The 26639-nt window shown below is 42.2% G+C and overlaps 1 protein-coding gene across 1 annotated transcript; it reads right to left on the bottom strand.

The window, feature by feature from the left end:
• Positions 1-201: 201 nt before the first annotated feature.
• usp28 (ubiquitin specific peptidase 28) lies at positions 202-26575 on the bottom strand. The gene is made up of 26 exons (XM_064351021.1): positions 26392-26575; positions 24423-24497; positions 23587-23707; positions 23132-23240; positions 22464-22626; positions 20020-20106; positions 19196-19333; positions 17688-17758; positions 16940-17016; positions 16539-16687; positions 16185-16312; positions 15838-15933; positions 13856-14041; positions 13161-13375; positions 12627-12697; positions 11964-12192; positions 10028-10234; positions 9566-9720; positions 6270-6641; positions 5491-5586; positions 4754-4932; positions 4122-4200; positions 3450-3529; positions 3119-3242; positions 1332-1527; positions 202-927 (listed from the first exon to the last, which is right to left on the bottom strand). The coding sequence occupies exons 1-26, from the start codon at positions 26437-26439 to the stop codon at positions 752-754; spliced, it is 3627 nt and encodes a 1208-aa protein (XP_064207091.1). The 5' UTR covers positions 26440-26575; the 3' UTR covers positions 202-751.
• Between the last annotated feature and the right edge of the window lie 64 nt (positions 26576-26639).

Here is a 26639-nt window from a genome sequence, read left to right on the forward strand (position 1 = left end):
AAATCTCAGCAATCCAGAAAATAAAGTCTTAACTACAAACCAACAACAAATGTTTAATTACATGCTGGGCAAAAGAAAGGAAATGCTACAGGTATTTTATTCACTGTAAAAATTGAAATGCTGAGAAAAGAAACTAAAAGAGAAAAGAATGTAGACAAAGAATGAAAGGACCAGAAGCAGAAAGAAAGAAAAGACAAGAACTGAAAGAAAAGGGTGAACGTTTATTGATGTTTTAGGTCATGGGCAGATTCCACTGTAGAACAGTGAAACAATTTTACAAATTTGAATGAACAAATTTTGAATTAACAAACGTGAAGATTGCTGTGACTTTGAATCTCTATAGTCACATTTAAATTCAGACCTAATTTTATATCATTGGTGAATGGCTATGGAAGGTGAAATAAAAGATAAAAATAAACTCGTGGTTTGACTTTCATCCTGAGGCACTTTGGCTACTCCCAGTTTAATCTCTTCAGTACCCAAAACAACAAGAAACAGTAAAAAACAGTACCTCAGCTCTTTAACTACTTTGAGCATGATTTAGCAATGTGAGCCTCAGGAAGTTTACACCTGATTTAATTCCACAATGCACAGACTTATAAAAGAAAATAAACCAGCAAAAAAATACAAGATTAAAACAGGTGCTTGAACACTGGAATAATCCAGTGAGATTCGGGAAACCTTCCTGAGAGGAAGGTTGCCCGACAGGTGGCGTCCACGCGGTGTGAGAGGTCAAATGAGTGGATCTGTCTTACTTGACCGTGACGACGGAGGCGTTGTGAATGGACTCCATGACTGCGGCTAGTCTGCTGCACAGCTCATGCAGCGACTTGGGCCGGACCCTGGGAGGCTCTTTCAGGATGACCATCTCTGCGGAACAGTCCAAGATTCTGGGCAGGAACTCGCTCAGCTTCTCCTGCAGGATGTCTTCAGTGCCCAAACCGCAAGGTGGTGAACAGTTACAGGAAAAGACAGAGAAATGCGCATTTGCATGTTTGTAGATTTGTTCATGTGTTTGGTACATTTTTCATTCTTAGTTTTTCACATGCCAAATCATAAGCAGCAAGCATTATGCATTTTCCATAATTCTTATTGTTTAGTCCGTTCCCTTATTCAGGGCAGCAGAGTGTACATATTATATATACAACATAATTATACTGAACATTTTCTGCTAATACCTGAATGCAGCTAATTACATAGGTGCTAAACTAAATTTAGGTACTGCCGATTGTTTAGGTACAAGATTTTGCACTAGTGTTCTGCATATGATGCTGAATTCCTAAGCATCTCACAAAGGACATCCCACAGGGACAAGTGTGAGGTCAGCTCACCATCCATGTCCTGGCCCAAGTAGGAGCACCAGCGGCTCCTCATCACCTCGATGGCGTCCAGGTCGTCCGGGCTGATGTTGTCGCGGACCATGAGGTGCATGCAGGGGATCACCGCGTCGTTCATGATGCCCACGCCCTCCTCCACGTCGCTCTCCTCTCCGCTCCGGAACAGCGTCGCCGCGTTCTCGTTCAGCTCCTGCAGCGAAGGCGGCACATGACTCGTAGGGCACATGACAAACCACAGGTAAACAGCTCCACCCCAATCGCTAGCAAAGGCACTCAGGGGTGTGCACACAACTTTCAGAGTGCAGGGTGCAATCAAGGCCATCAAGAGAAGCGCTCACCAACCGCAAATGTACAGAGCAGCCATGTTTGAGCAGTTGTTTGGTAGCTCGATCTGCTAATACACTGGGTTCTGGGGTAGTGGTGCGCCACATTGTCTGCTATTAAATCCTTACTTTGTGTGTGCCAACTGCAGTTGGCAGCCATGCAGGATGGCCCATGATTGCCCACAGACTGGAACATTTCGGTTAGCCATATTAGGGTACAAGGCATTAATGGAGAATTCTGCTTCATACCATCATAATTAGGGCCCTACTAAAAATCGCATCATAGACATTGAAATTGAGGCTTTTCTATAAAATGCACAAACTACAGTGAAATCTAACCACTGTGCTGTGAACTAAACTTTTTTAAAAACAGAAATGGAATAAACATTAATTTGGTAATGGCCCGACTTTTGATTTTTTTTTTTATATAGGAGGGAGTCAGATTTTGTCACCTTCAGAATTGCATGTACCAGAATTTGACTCCACCCCCCACACCACCCCCCCATACCCTCCCCTGTCACTACCAGTAATAAAAGGTTGTAAATACTGAAAGCTTATTAAGAGATGATTATGACTGGTGAATTTGGTGATAACCAGGCTTTGCATTTTTAATATAAGAGGGGAGTCCAATCTTGGCAGCTTAAGAATTGCACCTACCAATATTTGACTTCATCCCCTTAAACCTTCCCCTGACACTACTGGGAACAAATGGTTGTAAAAGTTGACAGCATACAAAGAGATAATCATGCATGGCGACTTTGATGATTGTCAGACTGCATTCTTAATATAGGTGGGGAGTCTGATTTTTGCAGGTGTAAAACTGCCTCTATTAGAATTGGACTCCCCCCCCACACCCTCCCCTGTCATTACTGGTCACAAAAAGTTGTAATTGCAAACAGTACATGATTTTTCATTATGAATTTGGTGATTGTCAGGCTTTGCCTTTTTTTAATATAGGAAGGGAGTCAAATATTGGCAACTTCAAAATTGCACCAACCAAGATTTTACTTCCCCCTCACACTACCAACATTAGTAATAAAAGTCTGTAAATACTGACAGTGTATTAAAATAATAATCTGAGAAAATCACACCTACCAGAATTTGACACATTTTTTCATCCAATTTTATCTGGATGATTCTAATAATTATTGCCATTATAGTACATATAGGATACAAGCTGCCCAAACTTGAAAGATATATGCCTCAAAAATATTTTTACTTCATAGCAATAATTGTTTGGCCTATGAGCACTTACTCATTCAGGACAATTGTTCTTGCATTTTGGAACTATTTGACTGCCATATGGGATTTTTTCCACAGTATTTTCCAGGACAAAAATTGTTTTGAAAGATTACTTTTCAAGAATGTTCTAGGATTGTCATGGCTCGTGGGAATTCTGTGCAAGCGATGGGTCACACAGCTTTTAAATAGGCGCGTTTGTGGCACGGGCGTACTCACCACCAGACATTTCCTCCTGTAAAGTGCAATAAGTGACTGCTCCACGCCCCTCCTCTCCCCACGCCTCAGCAGCTCCATGTTATTCTGATAGGTGTACGCCAGGTAGTTCAGCGCCTCTCTTATCCTGCAAACAGACGAGAGCACGCTGAAGGACAGGCCGTACGTCTGAGGAGATTGGAGGGTTTATGGGGGTGGGTGGGTAACGGGTGGTGTTTCATGGGGGTGGGAGGGTGTTTCACTTAGGGAAATGGTTGGGGGAGGTGGGGGAAATGGCGGTTGGTGGGGATTGGGGGGGATGTCATAGCTGACATGTCCAGAGGTTCTTGCATACTTTCCGTTCTGGTAGAGCTCCAGGCCCGTCAGCAGGTACAAGAACACGGTCCGAAACAGGCTGTAATCCTCGTGCCATTTCTACAGCCCCCAAAAGAAGCACAAGACTCAGTCAAAGGCAACCTCAAACAGCAGTGCACATTTCAGCATGTTCACCTGCACAGCCTGGGCCCTCTCCTGCATTAAATGTAGCAAACGGAAAGCACTATCCGAAATGTATGACTTTAACCCCACACCATGTTCAGAGGGAACCAAAGGGTGCGTTTCAGCCATACGTCTTATTCTGGACCCTGTGTATCACCAGGTCCCAGAGAGGCCACACTGCCACACTGGGGCCTTTCACTCTGACCTAGCGTCTGATCACCTGATTTTTCCTACTAACTGACCGGATTTAAGATGCTTTTTACTCAGCTGACACCTCCCAGACTTAATAGTAGCAGTTCAGCAATTCTCCTCAGAAAGCAACAGATTACAAAGCAATAATGCATCATTACACAACATAATAAATGAGAAAAATGCATCGTATAACAATTATCATAAGTACAATAATTGTTATATGGCACTGCTAATTAATTTTACTGCACTACATTAGCAATTACATTAGCATACTTAGTCATTATTACAAAATGAATTAGGACTAATAATGGCGCGGAGCTGCTCTCTGAGGCCTCACCGTGTACTCCTCCATGTCCATGTCCTCTGGCCTGATCAGCCGCAGTTTCGCCCGAGCCTCCCTCATGATGCTGATCGACCTGGAATATCACGGAGAAAAATACGATCGATGTTTATCGTGTCACCAGCAGGACACCACGGCCGTACATTGTCTTTAAGACTACAGGAAACCCGCAGCATTCATAAGGGTTACGGTTAGGGTTATGGTTATTTCATTGTTGAAACTCCGCAAATACTGTACTGTGCGATGCGGATATGAGGAAAGGAGATTTTTTTTTTGCCGACCAAAACACAACTACATTTTGAGAAGGAACCAATATAATATTATTGATTCATGTGCAGATTTGTATAATGGGATGTATAAACTGAGTGAAGAGCACTCAGTATTACTCAGGGCATAATAGGCATATGTGAGATTTAGAAAGATTATTTTTTTCTATCACTGTTTTAGTCAAATTACTATAAAATACTTTCACAAGTCCCCAATAACTTTTTAACAGACTGATTTAATGGACTTTTATGTTACAAGCAACAGATGAAGTAAATTGTATTACTGTATCATCATTTCCTACTGCAATACTAATTAAGGAATGCTAGTCAGAGAAATGGGCTAGTGCGGAAGAGGGCGCGTGCCTTTCATCAAAGCTGAGGTTGCGGTCTGTGAACTGCTCCAGCAGAGTCCTCTCTATCACGCGGTTAGGAGCGTCATTCTGGAAGAAGTAGACCAGCACATGCTGTAGACGGGGGTCCTGCTGGGGCGTGGTCTCTTCCAGGGACAGCTCGTGCAGGCGGGAGTACTCCTCGTGGAAAGCCTGGTGAGAGAGAGAGAGAGAGAGAGAGAGAGAGAGAGAGAGAGAGAGAGTGAGTGAGTGAGTGAGAGAGAGAAGACATGGAAGAAGGAGAGAGCGAGGAAGGGAAGCTACAGACCTATAGAAACCACAGGGAGAAGCAGGCACATACACTCCAGTTTTTGTCCAGTGTCATTAACTAATCAGTTTACAACATTTGTTTATTAAATCATTGCCAATATCATGACTGAATTACGCATTTCTATTATTACAGTATGGCAGTTATTTGAATAATGATCATTTATATACCTTACTGCTGTAGTTTAAAATGCATTTTTTGCTGGAATTATTATTCAGTTTCTGGAGGAAAATGACAAAGTATTGAAAATTAACCCAAGGAAAAGTTATTCACTGGACCTGCTGACCCTCATTCTTTATAAGATTTTTTTCCAAGGCACATCCACTCAGACACTTTCCTTGGAATTTTCGCCCAAAACAACTAAGTCCAGCAATGTTTGCATGCTTATGTGATGCTGCCATAGACAGACTGTTGTAGCAGGTGTGTTATGGGTGTTGAAGTACCTTTATGAGTCCAGCCTCGGGCCCATCTTTGTCGAAAACCTGCCTGGCTTTGGCAATGGCCATGATAATTCCCTGCATGGCTGGTGTGAGCATCATCTGCCACAAGGGGGAGCAATGCAGCACAGACATAAAAGCAAAAGCCAGAAACAGAGTTGGTGGCATGTCAGACTACATAGCAAACGCAATGTGTAAAATGCAGTTTCCAGACTGAGAACATTCAGTTGCTGCCCTGTCCTGTTCTATATGTTGGATATTCCACTCAAAATCTAAATTTCTGGATTTTACTAGGTTGAGTGCTAGTAATCCACCCCTTTTTTGTCCCCAAGTTAAGTTTCAACATAAGCCTTAAATCAGAGCAAATACAATGGAATCCAAAGGTCAAAACTACAGATTAACATTAACATTAACTTTCATATTGTTTAACCCTGTAAATTATAAGGTAACAAAAGTTGATGAAGTCTGCGAAATCTGAGTGTGCAGTTAATTTGTTATTTTGTCTCCCATCTATTTGGACAAATGCTCTCACTGGACATTGGAACATACAGAGTATATGAAAAGCGAATATGAACGTAGAATATCATATAAATTTTGAATATTTGGGTGTAATAACCCTCTAATATAAGTTTTTCTGAGGTATCAAAACCAGCAGTCCAATACTCAGAATCAGACAAGAATCATCCTATATTGTGTATATATTATTTCATTAACAATGCAGTATATGCACAATATGACCATTTCTCTCTAGGGGAAGTACTCTCCAGTACAAAGTCAGTACGTACCTCTTCGTTGTATCCATCTGCATCAGAGCGGACCAGAATTCTACCCACGTTGGGGATTTCCACCTCAGACACCTGGTTCTCAGGCTGCCTTTCACTCTCCTCGGGGGGCGTGTCTGTAGATTCTGCAGGCGAATCCGAGGCCTCTGGCTCAGGTTCTGGCTCCGCCTCCTCCTCCTCCTTAGGTTCAGTCTCCATGCCACTGCCCTTGGCTTCCACCTCATTCTCCACCTCCACCTCTGCCTCCACCTGTATGTCCGGCTCGGGCTTTGCCACAGGCTCGGGCTTTGCCACTGGCTCTGGTTCAGACCCTGGCTCAGATTTCGGCTCTGGTTTCGGCTCTGGCTCCTGCTCTGTCTGGGCTACCTGGGACACCTAAAGTGTGAAAGAGAGAGATAGGTGGAACCACAAAATAGCAGGATTTATTTTCTGCATGGCCACCCGTGTTTGGAGAAAAGCTTAAGTTTGCACACAATACATTTACAAAGCTGATAATTTATGGAAACAATTCAGGATGAGCTTCCTCAAGGGCACAACTGCAGTGTCCCACCTGAGATATGAAGTTAAAGCCTTCTGGTTCAAGCATAGTTTGGATTCAAGCCCTCCTCACTGGCCTGCTATTTAGGAGGGAAATTCAGGACTATATTTGAGTATGGGGGGGGGGGGAGGGGTCACAGAAGTTGATGTGACAGGAGCTGAATATGTTACCATTATGTACCACATACTAAAATAGCTGCAGATAGCGAACAGCCTTTCAAGGCCGCCCGCTGTGTTTCCTTTCTTTTTTATCCTGGGTGAATGGAGCCACTTCAGCACCAGTTATGTTTAAGTGGATAAAAACACTCCACAGGAACATCTCGCCACAAAGAATCCAATATTCTGACTCTTTCTTAAAGGAAAAGGAAAACATTGTACAGAACTGAAACAGCAAAACACGACAAACCGTTCCACCACCAGAGGGAACCTTCTCTTCAGCTACGGTATAATGGTAAACAAAGATATTTTGTCGTCGTTGTAAAAATGTTATTTGAATGTCATCAATGAGAAAACACATACTTTCCCAGACAGAAACATGAAATTAGATGTTTTAGGTTTTTTTAAAATTAGATTTAAAAAGTCATTTTTATCCCTCCGTGTTTTCTTTCCTCCCCATCTCACAATGAAGGTTTTTCAATTTGTATGCCTGTCTCATCCTGCGTCAATTCAGGAGAGCACAGGCTGGAGCGCTCGCGTTCTCTGAAGCATGTGATGGCAGCCGCTGCTTCCCTCACTCTGCAGTCCACCAGCAGAGCCCGGCACTCATTGTGTCAGACAACTACACTTAATGCGCAGCTGGCGCAGGCAGACTGCGGGCGCCAAATCGATCAGAGGAGAGACCCTTTCACAATGAAGATGAAACCCTGCCAACTGAACCCCCCCCCCTCCCCCTCCCCCTCCCCCTCCCCATCTCAGAAAAGTGTACACATGGGACCCCCAGCCACAGCTGACACTGGCACAGGCAGCATTGGATTCTAAAGCGTGGATCACATCACCGCACCAAGGATTACAAACAGGGGGCAGGCGAAGGCAACCCTGGTTCAGGGGCGCCAGCGATGTTTCTGGTTTTTTGTTCCATCCAATGCTTGATCACAGGAGTTTAATTGATTATTAAAGCTACAGTTCTCTTATGGAATTTTAGTTTTAGTGTATGTTTTTGGTACAGACAGATTTTGTATGCAGTGAAGGATGGCTAGAGGCATTTCTGGTGACTTGATGGCCTTGATTTTCTTTATTTAATTCAAGTAACGCTGAAGCAGTTGTAAGTGTCATCATGTTGGAGGCCCATATTAATTAATTTCATAGCATTTATTCACAATTAAAAACATAAATATCAGTTTTTATATTGCAGCAATACTTGTTTCTTTGACCGTAACATTCTTAGGTTCATGTGTCATAGAAAATAGTTTCGGTCAAAAATAAAATTAAATGTGCTTATCTGAAGAACAGTAGGGCAATAAACATATGTACAACCTCTGGAACCATAAATTAACTGTACAAGTTGCTTTGGAGTTACTTGCAGTTACTTTAGACCACAAACCCCTGAATCCCCGAGAACTGCAATTGCAAAGCTGGCAAGCCATCAGAAAATTCTCTAAATACATTAAATATCCTTCATCACACACAAGAACTATCTGGGCCAACTGGTATTCGAGAAACTCCACCACACGGTCATCTGAATTCATTAAACCAGATAATTAATCGGTTTCGGTAGTTTCAGGTTTGAATGGACTGAACCAGAACTTTAGCTGGACTGGCCTTCCAGCTCGCCATTGTTCTGCTGTATTTTTTTACCACTCACCTTTCCTCTTGACTTGAACATCTTTGGTCATAATTGCTTTCAGATTCCCATGACTAAACTAGGCATGTAGGACACACGCCAGAAAATCCACTGTTTTCTTAGTCAGATGAGTCACTGACCCATTCCTGAGCGACCTCTCTCTTCTTGTAACATGAGGAATAAGGGACTCAGGTTCTATATAAAACCTGACTCGTCACTCATAACAGCTCCTATCCCTGACACCCACCGCCGTCAATCAGGGAATGCCTGGAATGTTCCAGAGGGCAGAGGTGTCTAGTGTCTTACTGCTGATAGGCTGGGGTAGGGGGATATAGACACATTGTTCCGCTGTAGCTCATAATTCCAGCAGGGCAAGCCAACTCTGCCCAGTAGCCCAAACGACGTCTATACAGTCTATAATGTGTCTACACGGTATAATACTTGACAGCAGCATAGCTAGCAAATGGCTGAATCTTTCAGGCTGAAATCCCAGGTTGGGGTACATCTGTTGTCTCCTTTAGCAAGATATTATCAATCTGAAATACCCAGGTAAATATGTACTTGTGCAAATGGGTCAATTTGAATACATTGTCAGTCAATCTGAATAAGGGCATTTGTATATCACATAAACAAAATGTATATATTTTTTTTTAAAACCATTTTTCTTGTCAATTTTACTAGTTCTCACTTACAAGAACTCAACATATTAAAATAGACCAACGGGCTTCAGAAGTACTAAATCACAGGTGGAGCACTTGCACTCCTGGGTCCAGTTAAACAGTTAACCTGAACTACTTCAACTAAATATTCAATTTGCAAACATCATGTTCAATGTCACCAGGGGAAGCCAGGAAACATATTAGTAAATACGTCAGTTACTGGGTAGGTCTTGCATACCCTGTGACTGCCTGTACTGATGAAGTAGCAACCGGACCTTTACTACTCTGGGCTCTCAGGTGATTGCTGTCTTCCCTTCGTTTACCTGAGTGGGTGCCTCTTGCACCTTGTTAACGGGGTAAGTGGGCGCCTCTTGCACCTCGTCTGGGGCATCACTGATGACTGGAGCCGATTCTACTTCAGTGAGACCAGCTTCCTCTGCTGGCAGCGAAGTGGGCGTCGGCTGTCTTGGGGCAGGCTCTGAGAGGACACAGCCAATTAGAAAGGAGGACTGCTCTGAGGATTTCTCAAACAAAAACACCTGATAATTTCAGTGAGGCACTGAATTTCAGTGTGTCCACTGTTTCATACTGAAGAGGTGTGAGGTTAAGTCCAAGATCGAGACTTGCAGTACCTCCAGCTTTGGACTACAGTTCCCATAAGCCCAACCACAAGGTGTTGAAGAACACACAGCCCCTTAAATCATGCAGTTGGATCCATAACCATTCTCTAGAACCTCAGTCCACAGTACGTTGTCTGTATTTGCCGTTCTCTAGCAGGTTCTGACCTTCTGCGGCTGGTCCTGGCTCCGGATTCTCTGTGTTCTCTGTTGGGGGAGCGGCCGGTTCCTCTTGCGGGACCTTGCAGAACTGTTCTTCCCACTCGCGCAGCTCCTGCTGGAACCAGCGGTTGTCCTCCCGCACGTAGTGTCGGAGGATCCGGGGCAGGGAGTCCGTGCCTTGCAGGACTTGCCCTGTCTCGTCGTCTGTGTCCTCTGGGTGGCACGGAGGGGACTAAGTTACAGCTATGTGTATCTGAATCACTCATATCATTCATATCTACTCATGGTCACAACAGTGGGGAACACTGCAACATTTTTAGCTTGGGTACATCATTATTATTATTACATGAGTATGGTGATGGTGATGAATAATATTATTATTAATATTCTTATAATCATATCAACATTTGCGTAATAATCATCATCGTAACAGGAATCTCCTTTACTACCTTTTTCTCCTTTACTAAGATATTTATAAATATATATAAAATTATGACCACAAGAATTTACCTGTTATTTGACCATCAACAAATAAAATATTAGTTACATTAAAATTATATATTTTAAAAATATTCTATATAAAATATTCTACTAATATGTTAATATTGATGTTTCAGTGCTGTCCTAAACTAGCCACTAATTGCACTCTATAATGTGCACTCTATAAATGACTTGAATGCTTAGTGTTTAAGCTAAAAAGAGCAGTCAAAGCAGAAAGCACTATGCCTGCCCTAGAGTCACATTCATGGAGTTTCTGAGTGATGCCATTGCAATACATGGCTATAATGTTCTAACTAATGTCTATGTAATGGTTAAATAATGGCACCTTAATATAAAGTAATATTCAAAAGCACTATTTCTAAAAGGCACCTTGGGGAGTAATATGAGAAAATAAATCACCAGGGAAAGTCTTGGGATGGATAAACCAAGCATTTACTAACGTGCCTTGTCAGGCCTGGTTTACTGTTTTTTCCCCCCTTCCCTAGGGTTAATTCTCCCACGGCTTGTGGTTCAAATTAATTTCAAGGTCTGGTGGTTTACATGAAAACAGTATCATAAACTACCACAATTGTATTTTTCAGGGAACATTTGAGGTTCCTTTTGATATATTTTATATACAGTTAAAGGCAAAAGTAGTGGGACAGCGACACCATTTTTGTTGTTTTGGCTCTGTGCTCCAGCACACTGGATTTCAAATACAACAATGAATATGAGGTTAAAGTGTGGACTTCTGTGTGAACTATTGACGCATAGACACACAGCTGACCAAGACACAGCTGAGCAGCCAATTACCCATTTAATTTCGCTCCCCGAAAACGGGGGGATTATGTATGAATCACCGGATATGGATATAAATACCCTCAAATTAAAGCTGGCACCCAGCATATTAACCTCACATTCATTATTTTATTTCAAATCCAATATGCTGTAGTACAGAGCCAAAACAACAGAAAATGTTTAATTGTCCCAATACTTTTGCATTTATGTAACTCTATATATGTAATATATATGATAAATATAATAATATGAAAGGCAGCAAGAATATTATCCTTTTCAATCAATTTCAGCACCTAGTTTTTTTCAACCAACAGAATCCCCAGTTCTGGGGCAGTTTCATCGCTGCCAGATCCATAGTCAATTCAGGAGAGATAAAACATGTGCTCTCTTCCAAAGAGCATGATAATGGCCCTCCTCTCTCTGCAGTCCACCAGCTGAGCTGCAGGGTATGAGCAGTGAACCAGGCTGGGCCAGGGGAGCAACCAAAAATCAGGCCGCAAGACTCAAACCCAATCTGGGGGTCACTTACGACACTGGAAACACAGTGGACACAGCGTCTTAGCTGGATAAGCCACCCAGCATCGCCCCCAAATGAAACGGCTTTGAGAAGGACTGCCTTTTTGGAGACAGAGGCGGGTGCAGAGGAGCGGTAGACAGACGTTACCGGCGATGAGGTGGGGCATCTTGTCGTCGATGTACATGAGGCAGTAGGCGCTGGCGTTCGTCATGCCGCCGTACGAGTCCCTCTGCAGCTCCTCCCAGGACGACTCGGTCACCGAGATGTCGTTGTACTTGAGCCAGCGCTTGCGGGAGTGGTCGAAGATGTAGGCCCAGTAGTGGCCCGCTGAGGCCTGGCCCTCGTGGACTAGCACTGCATGAAGCCGGTAGGGCACCTGCAACGAACCGTTCCTTCACTTTCAGGCAATTTAAGTGTTCTGTGTGCAATCAGATCTGTTTACTGTGCATCTGTGGTGAGAAAAGCCATCCCTGACAAAAACCACTTGTTGATAAAAATGTCTCCCTGTGCGCCAGAAATAAAATCAACGATATCCAATTCGGTTCAATTTTATTTCTGTGGGGCTTTTTACCGTCACAAAGATGCTTTACGAGGAAATGGGAAAAACAGGAAGGACTGGGCCTGAACCCCCAAAAAGTGCATGTAAAGCGAGGGTAAAAAACCGCCAGGAGGATGAAGAATCACGCAAACAGACCCAAGAAGAAACCTCTGGCTATAGGGAGTAGTATGTGCAAACCCGCATTCGTGCTGCTAGCCTGCTCATTGGGCATTTGTCGATACAGGACGACACACCTGAGGCGGACAGGTTACCTGGCATAAGCTACGGTCAGCGTACATTCCCTCCAGAGTCTGGCTGGCCCTTTCGATGCTGCTCTTCAGCTCTACACACAGGAAGGAGGAATATACATCGGTCACAGGAAAATCGTGAGTGGGGGCTGGCAAAGAGACATTCAAAACTGCATACAACATATGCACTGTACACCAACTAAAACGCCCATTCCATGATAAAAAGAAATTGTGAGAAAATACACCCATTAATTTAGATTCAGTAACCACACCATCCAGTAGAGGGCGGTGGTGAGCCTGAGCACGGACCGCACGGAGGGACCACGCCCAGTCGAAGGAGGGCACACGTAACTGAAAACCCTCAGAGAACCCACACAGAGCACAACATGCAAATCACTGACATTTCAACCCAGACCCCTGCAGCAGGTATCACCCCAATGCAGTTTGCTGCTGAGTGACTATAACATTACCGCTAATTCCAAACACTCTGACTTCCCTTCACACGGGCGAGCTGAATGCGAGCTAATGGGGAGGTGGTGGCCATGGCAACAGGTGTACCGTTAATGTCGTTCTCCACCTCTGTCCTCCAGCGCTGCAGACAGCCCTTGACAAAGTGCAGCTCCTCCTCCGTGACACCGTGGGGGGCTGGGTGCATGGGGGTATCCGCGGGGGGTCTGCATTGGGTGAAAGGCTTGTATATGGGGGTTCTCTGTGTTGTGAGTTGTGGGCAGCTGGAACCATCAGATGGGCCTGCATCTCCTGGGTCTGACGGACTAGGGACCAAAACAATCTCTTAACCTCACGCTGGAATAAGGGGAGCACAAAGTGCTTTAACATGCAATTACAGCTTGGTACTACTTAAATAATTTAGGTACAATGCAGCATATGGCAAGAGTAAAACTGAAAAATTAACATGAAAATAAGTACATGCCAACCTTTGAGAGAATCTGTGAAAGCCATATAAAAAAGCATATGTTTTATATGGAATGAGCCTGGTGGAAATATTTTGGATGCGAAACGGTTGCGGTGAGCGAAAGCAAGGCTTTTAGAACACCAAAATAGGCCTGGAGTTAATAAACATTTCCTTAACTGTGCATCACGTATGAAAGACAGTAGTAACCAAAATTAACTTGCCATATAGTGTCAAGTTAATTGAGTTCAGACAGTAGCACATGAATAAAAAAAACCACTCCATTTGTTCACAAAAGCCATCGCTACCAATCAGCAGCAGTGAAAGCTGGGCGGTTCCTTGCCTGGAGCCTTCATGGGCGGGGTCTGTGTGCAGGGGGGTGTCGGAGGAGGCTGGGGCAGGTGAGGGCGCGGTCCTCAGGTCCTCGATGGGCGAAATGCTCGTAGGCTTGGTGGTGGCAAACTCCAGCACATACTGCAACATGTCTGCCAGGGGGTATTTGATGGGCCCCGAGCCATAATTCTTATAGCTGTGGAGAAGGGAAATGCTCAACTCTACCTGGGCAGCAAATATTTACTATAAATATGTATTCACACCAGTCATATGTCACACAAGCACCTCCAAACCCTGAGTAGCCCCAATGAAAAGAAACTGAAACTGATATGCAAGGTAATGTAATGGTATGAATCTAAGGGATGGCTGGTATTTCAAATACATACATTTTAAATATATATCCTCCTGAGACACAGCAGACAGTATTTTTTTTTTTACATAATACAAGTATATTGAATGACAAAAACATGTTGCGGTGAAAATATATTCAAACATGTACATTTTTATACCCTCTACACAAAACAACAGAATAGTAGAATATATGGTTCCTGAGATTAAAACCAGGGAGACATGTCCCCTGGTTTAAAAAAAAAATTAATTGCTGAGTTTTAGGAGGATATTGGCACATATGTCTGTATTTTATAATGCATGTAAAAGTGGTTTCTCTTTCTCTGCATGATTTATACCTCTCTGCCACCCACTAAGCATCATACGTGTCCCTTATTCTCTGCAGCTTATACCCTCCCCCCTAATTTTAACTGTTGATACATTTATTTGGGGAAGTACTTAGCAACACAATACATTTTAGTGTATTTTCGACCACTATCCATCAGAATACACAGCATGCAGTGAGGCACATTTCAGAATGTGTAAATTGGCACTTTGTGCAGTACATTCATCATCATGCACATGCAGTACAACAGATTCTGCATAATGTGTACATTTGAATGGAAAACCTGAGAGCTGGAGAATTACCGGGTTCTCACTCGGTATTTTTGTCAAAATGTGTTATCAACACAGTAAGAATGCAATTTGTTCTGGCCTTCTACAATGCAAAAGGCGGAATGCAGGAAATGTCTTTGTGGCCATGCTAACATTAAATACATGAGATTGTATGAGAAAGTATAATATCTCAGAATGGTACTTTTTGAGTACCGAGTGATTTCTGATCCATTTCTAAGGCATATATAAAACACAAACATGAATCTTTTCTTGATGGTCACCAGAGTCTTGCAAAAAATCTAATCAAATTTAAGTTCAAGTGCATCTGCCATAACATTACCTTCAAGAAATTTATAGTCCAGGGACCTTATTTAAAAAATGTTCATACACACAAATTTGATCTAAATTCAATATTTGATGTCATGTGAAAATTGATGTAGAAGATGTGTGCATATTTTACTTTTTAAAAATATGCATTATGACGATTGACATACAAAAACATTATACAATTGAGAGTGAGCAAAAGAAGGCTTGTATTGAGAGCTGACAATTAAAAATAAATAAAAATTAATTGTAACAAATATTGAGCTATGCAATACTAAAATGTATAACATTAATATTGCTGTAAGCTATCAAAACGTAAAGAAAAAGAAAGACGTAAAATGGCTATATATCAATTTTATATCATGTGACAATGGCTTTGTAGGGAGCATATAAGGATATTTGAGGGTGGAATTGATAAGCTTGTTCACTTGCACACAATTTTACGATGATTTCTGATTTATAAACAAATTGTGCGTGGAAGCATTTATTTGTGGGTATGGAGACTTTATAAATTTTTCATAGGAACATTTTAGAAAATAATCACCAATCGCATTCAGGATGAATTCCAAGATAATATATAACAAATGAGGCCCACTAATGAGGCAAATGCCTGGACTTTACTTTTTTTAAAGAACTGGAAGGAGTTTGGGACCCTGTTATGTGTTCGGTTGTTTTGGATGATGGCAGGCTGTCCCTCGCACCCCTCCTCCCATCCACTCCACTCACCTCTCCAGCTTCTGCTGCAGTACCACCAGCTGCTCCTTCAGCCTCTTCACCTCCTCCCTCCTGCTCTGCATCTGGCCAATGTTCTTATGGAGGTACCTGTGCACACAGAGCAGCAACTTCCCGAGTTTCTCCATTTTTACCTCTGTAGCCCACTTCAGTGTCAGAGGAGCCATTTCAACAACTGCCCATTACATAACGCGAGGCTCCATCTGAACATACTATATATACATGCATGACATGCCAATTCTATACATAGCATTGTGATTTAATGTTTTTCTTTCTATGATGCCTTATGCATACGTATACACACAACAACACAATGTGAATATCACGCGCACACAGCTCACCTGTCCATGTATATAATTTGTGGGAACTCCAGTTTTTTATGTATTTTCTCTGGACGTCCCAAAGACTGATTGAACTCAAACCGGGACAGTTCAAAGGTCAGCACTGGTGGCAACTTTGAAAACCATCGCTGCAAGCAGATAGAATTTGTGTTAATTTTCAGATCAGATGAAAAGTAGCACAGCATATTTTAATTTGTGAGATTTTTATTCTGCATTCTGTTAGAGTCAGTGGGTGTCCATATGCAACACAAAACAGAATTTCCAGTGGATTTTTTTCTTGCAAGTGTGAATTCCCTGTTAGTTGGTAAAAGATGTTGCTTAAGATACAATATCTTTAAAAATCCTAAGGCTCACCTCTCGCCCTGAGGGAATGGTTTGATCCGAGTGCAGAGCTTCGATCTCCCCCTCCACCATGGCGCCTTCCAGACACTCGTCCAAATTGTTGAATCCATTCACTTGCAAAGGGTACTGACCAAACTGTTCAATATTGGAGAGGGTTTTTCCTTGAAATTAGGAAAAAAAAAAAAAAAAGATGTGTATTGGCTACGTATTGGACAAAATGCGCTTTGGCATAAATTTTGATAAATGCACTTATGTTTGTTACTATTTTGCATTTTATGGGTCATATTCCTTTCCTTCATACAACTGCCAATCTAAGAATATCATGTCAGGACATAGTTTCTGCATTTGGAACTTACAGTTAATGACAAAGTACATTATAGTTAGACTGAATAGGGGCTAAAATTTCTTCTTACCTTCATGCATTCTCTCTGCCACAAATGTGCCATAGAACAGTTGAACCATTGGATTCTTTTGCTTATCATCAGGATTGCTAAGGATTGGATACAGCAGAGAGGAACACCATCTTAGTCTCAAATCAGGCACAAACTGGACTCATCAGAGTAGTAGTAGAAGAGTCATTTTCAAACTGTGGGTCGGGACTCTCTAGATGGTCATGACAGCAGAGATCAATCGCAAAAAACAGCACACAGTGCATTCCACACATGCATTCTCATCGGGCCCAGTAAAATCCTGCATGCGTTACAGTTAGCAGTGCGCTAGTTACAGTTATGCAGTTGCTTTGACATATCTTACAAATATTTGAATTCCATATGCTTGGCTGCATTCCAATATAGGCCGAGTCATAAAAGAAACATGTACTCTTAAATGGGCCCTGGCCTTAGACAGTTAGAGAACAACTGAATCAGAGTTAGACATTCTGAGGCATGGACATCCTGAGGGCACGGGAGGCAAAAAAAACATTAATCTTTGGAAGCATACTAAAATGTACGGCATAAACAATTCCTACAATATTTACTGATATGTCCAAAAGAGTTATTTGTCATGCAAATTTAATTTAAACAATAGGTTTTTCTTGTGGCTATGCACAAATTCACAATGCATGGTTAGTGACATCACCGGCAGCTCAGCTCGACTGAGAGCAAAGACATCGTGATGCTAACATTAGTCCCTAACTGGATTTAAATAAAGGCGACGACTTACTTTCCATTAGCTGCAAGTTGAAATGCATCCTCCAGCCAGTCAAGGAGCTTGTGGGTGAATTCGCTTACATCCTGGCAGAAAGAAAAAAGAAACTTATAAAACAACTGCATCACAAACAATGTGGTTTTTTGACTCTGTCAGATGTGAAGCCTGGTCTTCTTGTGACATTTTCTTGTCAGACATTACGAACAGAAACAGGCTGAGCTCTGAGAATGTATCAGGGATCACACTGAATAGAAATCATATCGTATTGCCACGTGAAGAACGTTACTTAGACAGGTTTGGTTATGTCAGCGATTCACAGCACGTGGAAGCCCCACCCATGGTGGGTTTATGAGCCCTCACTCTCCCAGCACAATGAGAAAGCTCTGTGCCATATGCATGCTTGCGTAAATGAGGCATGTAGATTTGAACCATATATCCCCCGTGTTCTGATTACTTATTAGCACCTGTGAAATGGCGGGCCTGAGTCACATATACCCAGGATGTTATTGGGATTTTAAAGTAATACGGAAATAAAATGTATGCAAAAATACTCCATATATTATCTTTATCTTAATTCCAAACAATACGAACAATATAATGTATAAATTGTTAATGGTCTCCATTTACCTCTGCTAGACTACCTTTAACAATGAAAGTGTCATTTGTTTGTGATAAAGTTGTGATTTACACAAAAAATCTTCTATAATGAAGGCAAAGGGGCCATAAATCATGTTTATCAGCGACAAATTTAAATGAAACATGGTTTTCATGCACTAGATTATTGGTATTCATTGTTTCAGTGTTTGACATTCTCAATTCGTCTTCCTCTTTATCTGATTATATTCAAAGAAACCAGGCAAAAAGACACTGCAAATCCTGATGATGAACAAAAATAGAAATAGAAAACAAAAACCAAATTTAGTCAGTCAGTTTAGTCACTGGTTATGCAATGCATCTCTCAAAAGCAGCATTATTTTACTAAACATTTAAAATGGGTCAATTTGACTCACACCAGACACAAGGGATATCACAAATCTTCAGGGGCTAATCCTGCATCTTGCATACAACTGCAAAGTTCATCCTGATCGTAACTAAAAAACATAAACTGCTATAAACTGTCCCCGCAGTTAGGTCTTCTCTCTTTGCCGACCATCTGTCAACTAAAGAAGACCACACCAAGGAATGAAATGAATACTCCCAGCTTACCATCGAGAACACTGACCTGAATTGATTTAGGATTGTTTTGCCTGTTTGCTCAACATGTTTTTGCTGTATTCCTGGGTACCAATATTTTGAGTCTCATATTTTTGAGTCAAACAAGTCAGTTTCTATCTCAGCATCAGGACCACCAGTGGAAACAAAAACAACTAAAGTGGCAAACGTAACAGCAGCCACAACAATAAGACAACCACAGCTAGCAGGAATAACTGCCACTGAAACATGAACAACCACCATGTAGGCCTTATGTGGTGAGAGCAGAACGCAAGCATGCGCTCAGGCACGTGGGCGTGGGAATGCTGTACCTGCTGGGCCTCGCTGGTGCGGAAGGCGTCCTTCAGGAGCTCCACAGCGGCAGAGGGGTCCACGAACCTGCGGGTGGAGCCCACCATGAGGGCGAACAGACACCGCAGCTCCTGCATGAAAGCGATGTTCCTCTTCTCCTACGAAACACACACGCACGCCCCTCAGTTCTTGCCACCTGCATTGTTTCCCCCAATCTGCTATTTCCAGTTATTTGCAGCATGACTTTTCCCAGGGGAATCAAGAGATGCGCTTTTACTTGTTTTGGCTTTAAATGGTTTTCTGGTACAAAGATGTAGGTAAGGTCATACAGTAGGTAGTTATAATTAAGGTATAGAGGTGAAGGGCTCACCGCTAATGAAAATTTGCCAGCACCTACACTCACATTCACAGCGGGCAGAATGATTGAAATGCTGATATCTTCTTACCGCTGATTTGGTATGTTTGATATACCTTACACGCCTACTCTGCCTCTTCCCCAGTAATGTGAGTGATCATCTGAGTGTCTGCTGGACACAGCGTCGTTCGTCACGCTGGTAGACAGAGTGTCGTCCGTCACACCATAAAGTCAGCGCAGTTGCCTGAAGATTAGGTTCCTTGGATGGAGACCTTGCACTTCATGGCTTGGTGAGCTAATCTTATCTCTTGGTGAGGTGTGTGAATGGCGAAGGCTGTGTGTGTGTGTGTGTGGCCTCAGCAGGCCTCGTCTTGGGCTCATTTAACCTTATTTGATGCTGTAAGTAAGTCGGAATGGGAGTGTCTGCCAAATGAATGCGATACATGTAAACACACACACACACCGCGTGCAGGCTAGGCCCCCACTAACCGAGTGGCTCCTGCACTTCTGCAGTAGGCTCTCTGTGAGACAGTAGTTGAGGACCAGTCTGCGGAACACTGGCAGGTGGAACAGAGACTGCAATGCACACAGGGAACAAAAGAGACATGCTTTACATTTCAAAGGCGTGAAGACCAGCTGCTGTAAAAGCATGAAGCTTTTACAGGAGTCAGTTCATTTGAGGTCACAGTCATAGATCAGTCATTTCAGGTCATTGTCAATGGCACTACAACCGATGAAAAACATGGAGAGCCATGTGCCTTTTGCCAATTTCACATGATTAACAAGCAGTGATTTTATGCCTGCAAAATAAAGTTACACATAAGTGAATAAACAATATTTCAATATTTCAATTATGTTTTATAGAACCTGCACCTCACAATCAATACTGAAAGTGAAACTGAAACGTCAAAAAATTTCAGCACTGCAACAAAATCAACGACATCCTTATCAAATAATCATACAATACGAAACAGACAAAGGGTTAAAAAAATTGAACGGAATATACGTGTTTCATTGCTGTATCAGGTAATTCATTTCTGTAGTTAAAGCGACTGGTTGCCATAGGAAAAGAGATGGTTAAGTCGAAGGAGGAGTTTGCTACAGAATATATGACTGAATGTTTTGACAGACCAATAAACTCTTATGAATTCCATAAATGTGTAAGCATCCCCCCCACCCCAAATCGCCTGCTCCCATTAATGGACCCGCTAACAAGGCCCTGCAGGTCAATACGGCACCAATCTGGATGAAATACAGCAAGATAAGCGTTCTCTGTTTTTCTAACTTTCCGCCATAATCCAAATTCAGCCACCAAAGTTCACGACTCTCCATATCCTCAAAACACCGCAGTATTTAATTACTCCTGCACTCTATCAATACCAATGAGAGTTTGAATTACGACAAGAGCAAACTGATACTCTCCACTAGAATCGAGCTGGAACAGCCTTAACAGAATTAGTGTGCTGAGAGCCAGTTAGGAAAAAAATAATCTATCTCGTCCCACTGTCATAACTGTTTATACAATATACGCTTCATTTTTATCACAATAGCTAGACAGGAAAGGTTAAGTGCTCTACATTTCAGGTAAGGTAATACGTGCTCCTGTTAGCACAGTGCTAATTTGATGTTTGATATAACACAGGCCTGGATTCCATCAACTGTCATCCTTTGTCTCACATTAAAATGCAAGCATTAGTTTTATCTTGACAAAAGCAAATCGACAAGCTCATTGTTCACCAAAATTACTTAAAATCACTGTCTGTGTTGAAAAATTGGTAAAAGACAGACATGGTCTTTTGTTTTTTCTACACAAAGAAACATTTTTTTTTTGCTTTCTGGTGCTTACATCTTTGTTACCATTTCACAGACTCCCTGAAGTACACGGCCTTGTGAGGTAAGTGTTACGTCTTGCCATTCTCAGTTCCCAACAGTTTCAAGGAGCAAAGTGAACATAAAGTATAACCTACGCACTGCTCTGAGTGAACAAAAAAGGGCAGGTTCACTGAGAGCCAGCGTGACAGCCAGATAATGAGACAGACATGGAAAAAAGTCACAAAAAGCACAGCAGACTCCCCATCGCTACCATCATAGCAATGCAATGAACTCACCCTGGTCAAGGATGATTTACATTCTACACCACGAGAGTCTTTTTCATATGGCTAAAACCCAAGCTGATTTGTACAACTCTTCAAAAGTGTAAAATATTAAAATCCCTCCCAGGCAAACTCATGATGAGAACATTTCACATGGCTACAGGTTGTGTACATGATGAGTATGCTATTACAGTTCTGGATGACAGATTATATATGTGCTGAATGTGTTACTATATATTGTGTAGCTGTCATGAACACGTTAAGTATGTTTCAACAGTTTTGTTTAGCAGGGCACACATACTCAGTATGTTACTACAGTTTTAGATCGCATTCACATGACCAGTGTGTAATAGTATTTTGGATAGCAGGTTATACATACTGAGCATGTTTCTATAGCTCAAGATGGCAGGTCATGGGGCTAAGATCTTTGTAAATGTGCATGCCACCTCCCTTCATACCAAGGCAATGTCTAACGCCATCTTCAGCATTGCCAGGTTCATATCAAAATCTCAACGGAACTTGATCTGTCTGCCAAAGCAGCCAAAACCATTACGTTGCAGGGGAAATAAAAGTCAGTGTCTTCAACACCTGTTCACTGTGGAAAAAGCCAAGAAAAGACCAAGCTGCCATCTGGCCCTTTACAAAAAAAAGAGAGCGATGAAAACACAAGTTTGGTCATTTCTGCTCAGGGTCAAGCTCATCTTGCTTTTTTAACTCTAACCGTGCCTTTGTAAACGCAAGTGGAAAAATTCACAAGAAACCAAAATAAAAAATTAGCGAAAAAGGGGCAAATTGGCGGCATGAGTCATCACACGTTAACGAGGGGAGCCGCGCTCACACCTGTATGACGGCGCTGAACCAGCAGGTGTTGCCCACGTTGCGCATTCCCACGGGCCAGTCTTCCTGCCGGATCCAGTCGGCCGGGCTGGAGGTCTCCCCCGAGGCCTCGCACCTCCTCCTCTTCATCCGAGCGGCGTTCTCCTCCGCGCTGACCTCCAGCGCCCTGGGGCCAGCCGGGGTAAGGGCCGCGATGCACAGGGAGAAGAGGAGAGAAACGACAGGTGAGGGCGTGGGGGTGTGGGCTCATACACTGAGAGGAACATCCACGCAGATGAGTTAACCCTGAAGAGGCCCATACTCCTAATTAGGGACACAGGCTACTCTTTCATCTGGAAAACAGCAGCACCATACATAGTAGAATTCAAACACAAATCATGCAAGGAAAAACACCCTACAAAGAGTTTAATGATACATTTAAAGTGAAATTTCCTAGCTGCATGCATATTTTAACCGCCATGGGTCATTAGGTAGGTCGTTGTCACATGACAATGTGGGAAATGTTATCTTTGTCACACTGCACATAAATTTCACTTTGGTGCATTAAACTGTGGAATATTTTTCAGCAGTGCTGTCTTCTGGATGTATGCATTAAAATGCATATTTAACATTCCTGGCATCACTCACACGACTTTCTGGAGGCTAGCTACACACACAAAGACCGTTTATACCTGATAAACTCTATTTCTTCTGCCTGAGCGTTTTGAGACTCTTGCAAGCTGAGCTCTATTGCCGTCTGAAGTTCATCTTTAGCCCCACCTGGGGTCATGTCAACAACCTCTGAAACATTACAAACGTAATATTAATGAAAACAACCAGTTCCCTCTTTAATGAAGCAGTTTCATATACCATTTCAGTACTCCACTAATGAGAGACTTTGAAGTTACAGAGAATCAGCTCACATGTATAAGCTGTCGCAACCATAGCAATATGCATAATATGTACACAGTAGTACTGCAAAATAATTGATATACTACATTTCCCAGTAAGCTATGGTTCAGGAAAAAAAACTAAAGAAATAAACAGCATGGTGCCAACACCAGTGCCACTTCCTTCCTCGATTATATAAGTGGACAAAGGCATCTTCTGATTGGTCCTGCTGGAAGGCCGCATTTCTCCAACCTACGTTTCTGTGTGAGCCAGACGCCCCCCGTGCCGTCTGCAGCGGAGCGCTCCTCCGCCATGGGCCCTCCCTCGGACTGTGCAGTCAGCAGGCTGATGGTCCTGCTCACGTCACCTTGGCTGGCCTGGTTCACCAAGAGAAGACCTCACCACATGAACACCAACACAAGACACAGGCAGGCCGACAGATGCTAAAATCCAGGGCTGCATTCAGGCTGCAGACCTCAAAGCTCAACTGCCATTTTTTCTTCAGATCGGATTTTTTAGACTGACTGTTTTTATTCACTTTGTAAAGGAACCCAAGAGTATGGCCAGTGCAGGATTGCAACATTATTATCCTGTTACTGGAACGTGACATAAAAATCACTTCACCTGGGTACCTGTGGTCAGGTGGGGAATTCCATTCTGTGCCAAATGGACCCGCACCATTGCCCTAAACATGTATGGACTGAACAATTCCAATTTGAGCATCCAAACGAGTCACATGCAAACTGTGTGGCTCCAATTTATTTCCACATACAGATGTGGCACAAATCAGAACTGAAACGTTTCCATGTGTTTTTTTCGCTGTTCACACTATTCTAAAAAAAATCAGAACTGTGTCACATATGAGGAAAAAATCAAATATGGGCCACTTGTAGCTGCAGACTGAACACAGTCCATGATTCCATTTTACCTACATTGCAGTTTACTAATTATATTATTATATTATGATTTTAAGTTTTTTTCTTGTTACTTAAACAAACATTACCATTGACAAAATAACATTTAAAAGCTGAATAACAAATTAAACAAGTTTTTTGTTTTTTTTTAAAGTAGGCTGAAATAAATCAAATGTACCTTCAAAGCTGCCCATATAACCTGCACATCCTGGATGCCAGTTATTTCTCTCAGCTGGTTGATCACCAACTGGCTCTAAAGACAAAACATTCCAAATCAGCATAATAATGTCTCACTGAACACTAGTTAGCTGGACTCTACAAAATGTTCATGATTTGTGTGGAGCTGAATAAAACACAATAAGAAAACATTTAAAATCATAGCTTTATATTTCACAATTGAATTCCACAGTTCAAATTGTGACTTTGTTCAAATACAATGACCTCAGAACGTTTACATCTTTTGTATTGCTGATGCCCTAGAACAGGGAAAATACTTTTTGTGTTTCTTTGATTACCTTTATTATTTTATTATTTATAATCATAAAATCTTATCCATAGTGGCATAAATATCTCTTTAACATTTTATCCATATGACACAGCTAGACATTTTCTGAAGCAATTCATTACCTTGCAAGGGTACAATAACAGTATCTTGCCTGGGAATCAAACTCGCAACCTCTCTCGCCGTCTCCTCAATGGCTACACCACATGAATGTAACTAAAAACCTCTAGACCTGTAATATGAACGCAACTCCTGACTACAAGTAACAGCTGAAACAGGCCCCAGCTGAAACATCAAACGCATGGCATATTTGTAAACAGACTGACCACTGCGGCCACTCTGTCGCAGCTGTATTGAAACGGGAACTTGCATCCATGACGACTCACATTAACAAAAATTAAAAAAAATAAAAACCCTACAACTATGTGGACCAATTAAGATTAAGAGAAGCAAGTAGGCACGTATGAGGCTATATAAAGCCTAGGGCAAGGCAGGTGGAAATGTCACAGCCACTGGGCCTGAAGACAGTTCGACACAGTAGCTTGGAAGGCATGAGACATATATGGAGAGCTGAAAGGGCCATGGCACTCTGGTCAAGGCCTATTTTTGGCCCCTGACACAGATAACTCCTGTGTTTATCATTCCACTCACCATGCAGCAGGGCTCTGACTGACACAAGCACAAGGGAACTCAGAAAACAAAATCTGCGGTCTCTCTTTGGCACAAGTTAGGAGAATGGAAATGTTGCTTAATTGCAGACTCTAATTATAAAGTCAAAGGGCTACTTTGATATAGAAACTAATTGTGGTCTCTCAAATCCAAATGATAAAAAATAAGGAATAAAAATGCATTCATGAAGACGTTACATTTATTGAAATGCTATAAAGCATATAACAAATTATCAACTAATAATTAAATTAATAATCATTGCCTGTACTTGGGGAAAATACTCATTGTGCACTTTTGCTATCCTTTGGTATGCCATTTGATCAAATAATATAGATTCCCTTTACTTAGCTCTGCTTAATATTTACATCATGTAAATCACAAAAACTGTAATTGGATGGCAAAATAAATGACAATAAAAAACAGAAAATATTCCACCAGAGTCTCGTCTGTCCACCAGTACAAAGTTTCTCTGGCTAACACTTGACAGTTTGTAATGGTAAACCATTCAGTAACCATAAATAATCGGGCCGTGCATGTGGCCGCTTTGCTGTGACAGGTGAACTCGGTTTGGCATTTGGGGCGCAGTTGTGGGTGAACGCGCTAAGATACAGTAGGCTACAGTACGAAGCAACAAGTAATTCAGCGGCAACAACGACCTTAATAATCACGACGATGCCTTGACGGTTTAACCAAAATTCAATGTTTTACAGTGCTATCAACGTTGGTAGCAAATGATTATTATAGATTATATCACAGTCCAGTAACTAAATATATAATTAACATTTACATATGGAAACTATGGATAACAATTTCGACACTTCGAGTATCCGTTTAAACTTCCAATTTTATGGTTTTCGCATATCAAACAGCTGGTGCATGTATTTACAGCTGACACATGGAAAAGCCCCGTTTGTCTTTAACACTCGGTTTAAAACTTTTCAGTGGTCAAGGAACCCGCATCTGTTCATTTGCTCACCGGATTTGCCGAGGTATCCCCATGCCCGCAATGTTGTTCAACTCTCATAGCTCCGGAGCAGATTCTTTCGTCTTTTTCCCCAAAAACCTCCACCTACTTCGGAGTCACGCCTGCGCCGCTCATCCGTCTCACACACCACAAACACACACGCGGCAAGCGCGCACACGCTACGGTCTCACGCACGCAGAAAGCGCGTTCGCCTACCTACACAGATGCTTGTGGCGAGCGCGATCCCTTCCATAACGGTA

Source organism: Anguilla rostrata, chromosome 9 (genome assembly GCF_018555375.3).
Source record: "Anguilla rostrata isolate EN2019 chromosome 9, ASM1855537v3, whole genome shotgun sequence".
NCBI lineage: Eukaryota > Metazoa > Chordata > Actinopteri > Anguilliformes > Anguillidae > Anguilla > Anguilla rostrata.

Excerpts from the sequence above, each read along its gene's own strand:
- usp28 (XM_064351021.1), bottom strand. The coding sequence starts at position 26,439 with ATGAGAGTTGAACAACATTGCGGGCATGGGGATACCTCGGCAAATCCG. Across the intron at positions 23,708-24,422 it reads TTATATGGGCAGCTTTGAAG|GCCAGCCAAGGTGACGTGAG; the intron begins GTACATTTGATT and ends TTGGTGAACCAG. Across the intron at positions 1,528-3,118 it reads ACAGGAGGAAATGTCTGGTG|GAGCTGAACGAGAACGCGGC; the intron begins GTGAGTACGCCC and ends CCTTCGCTGCAG.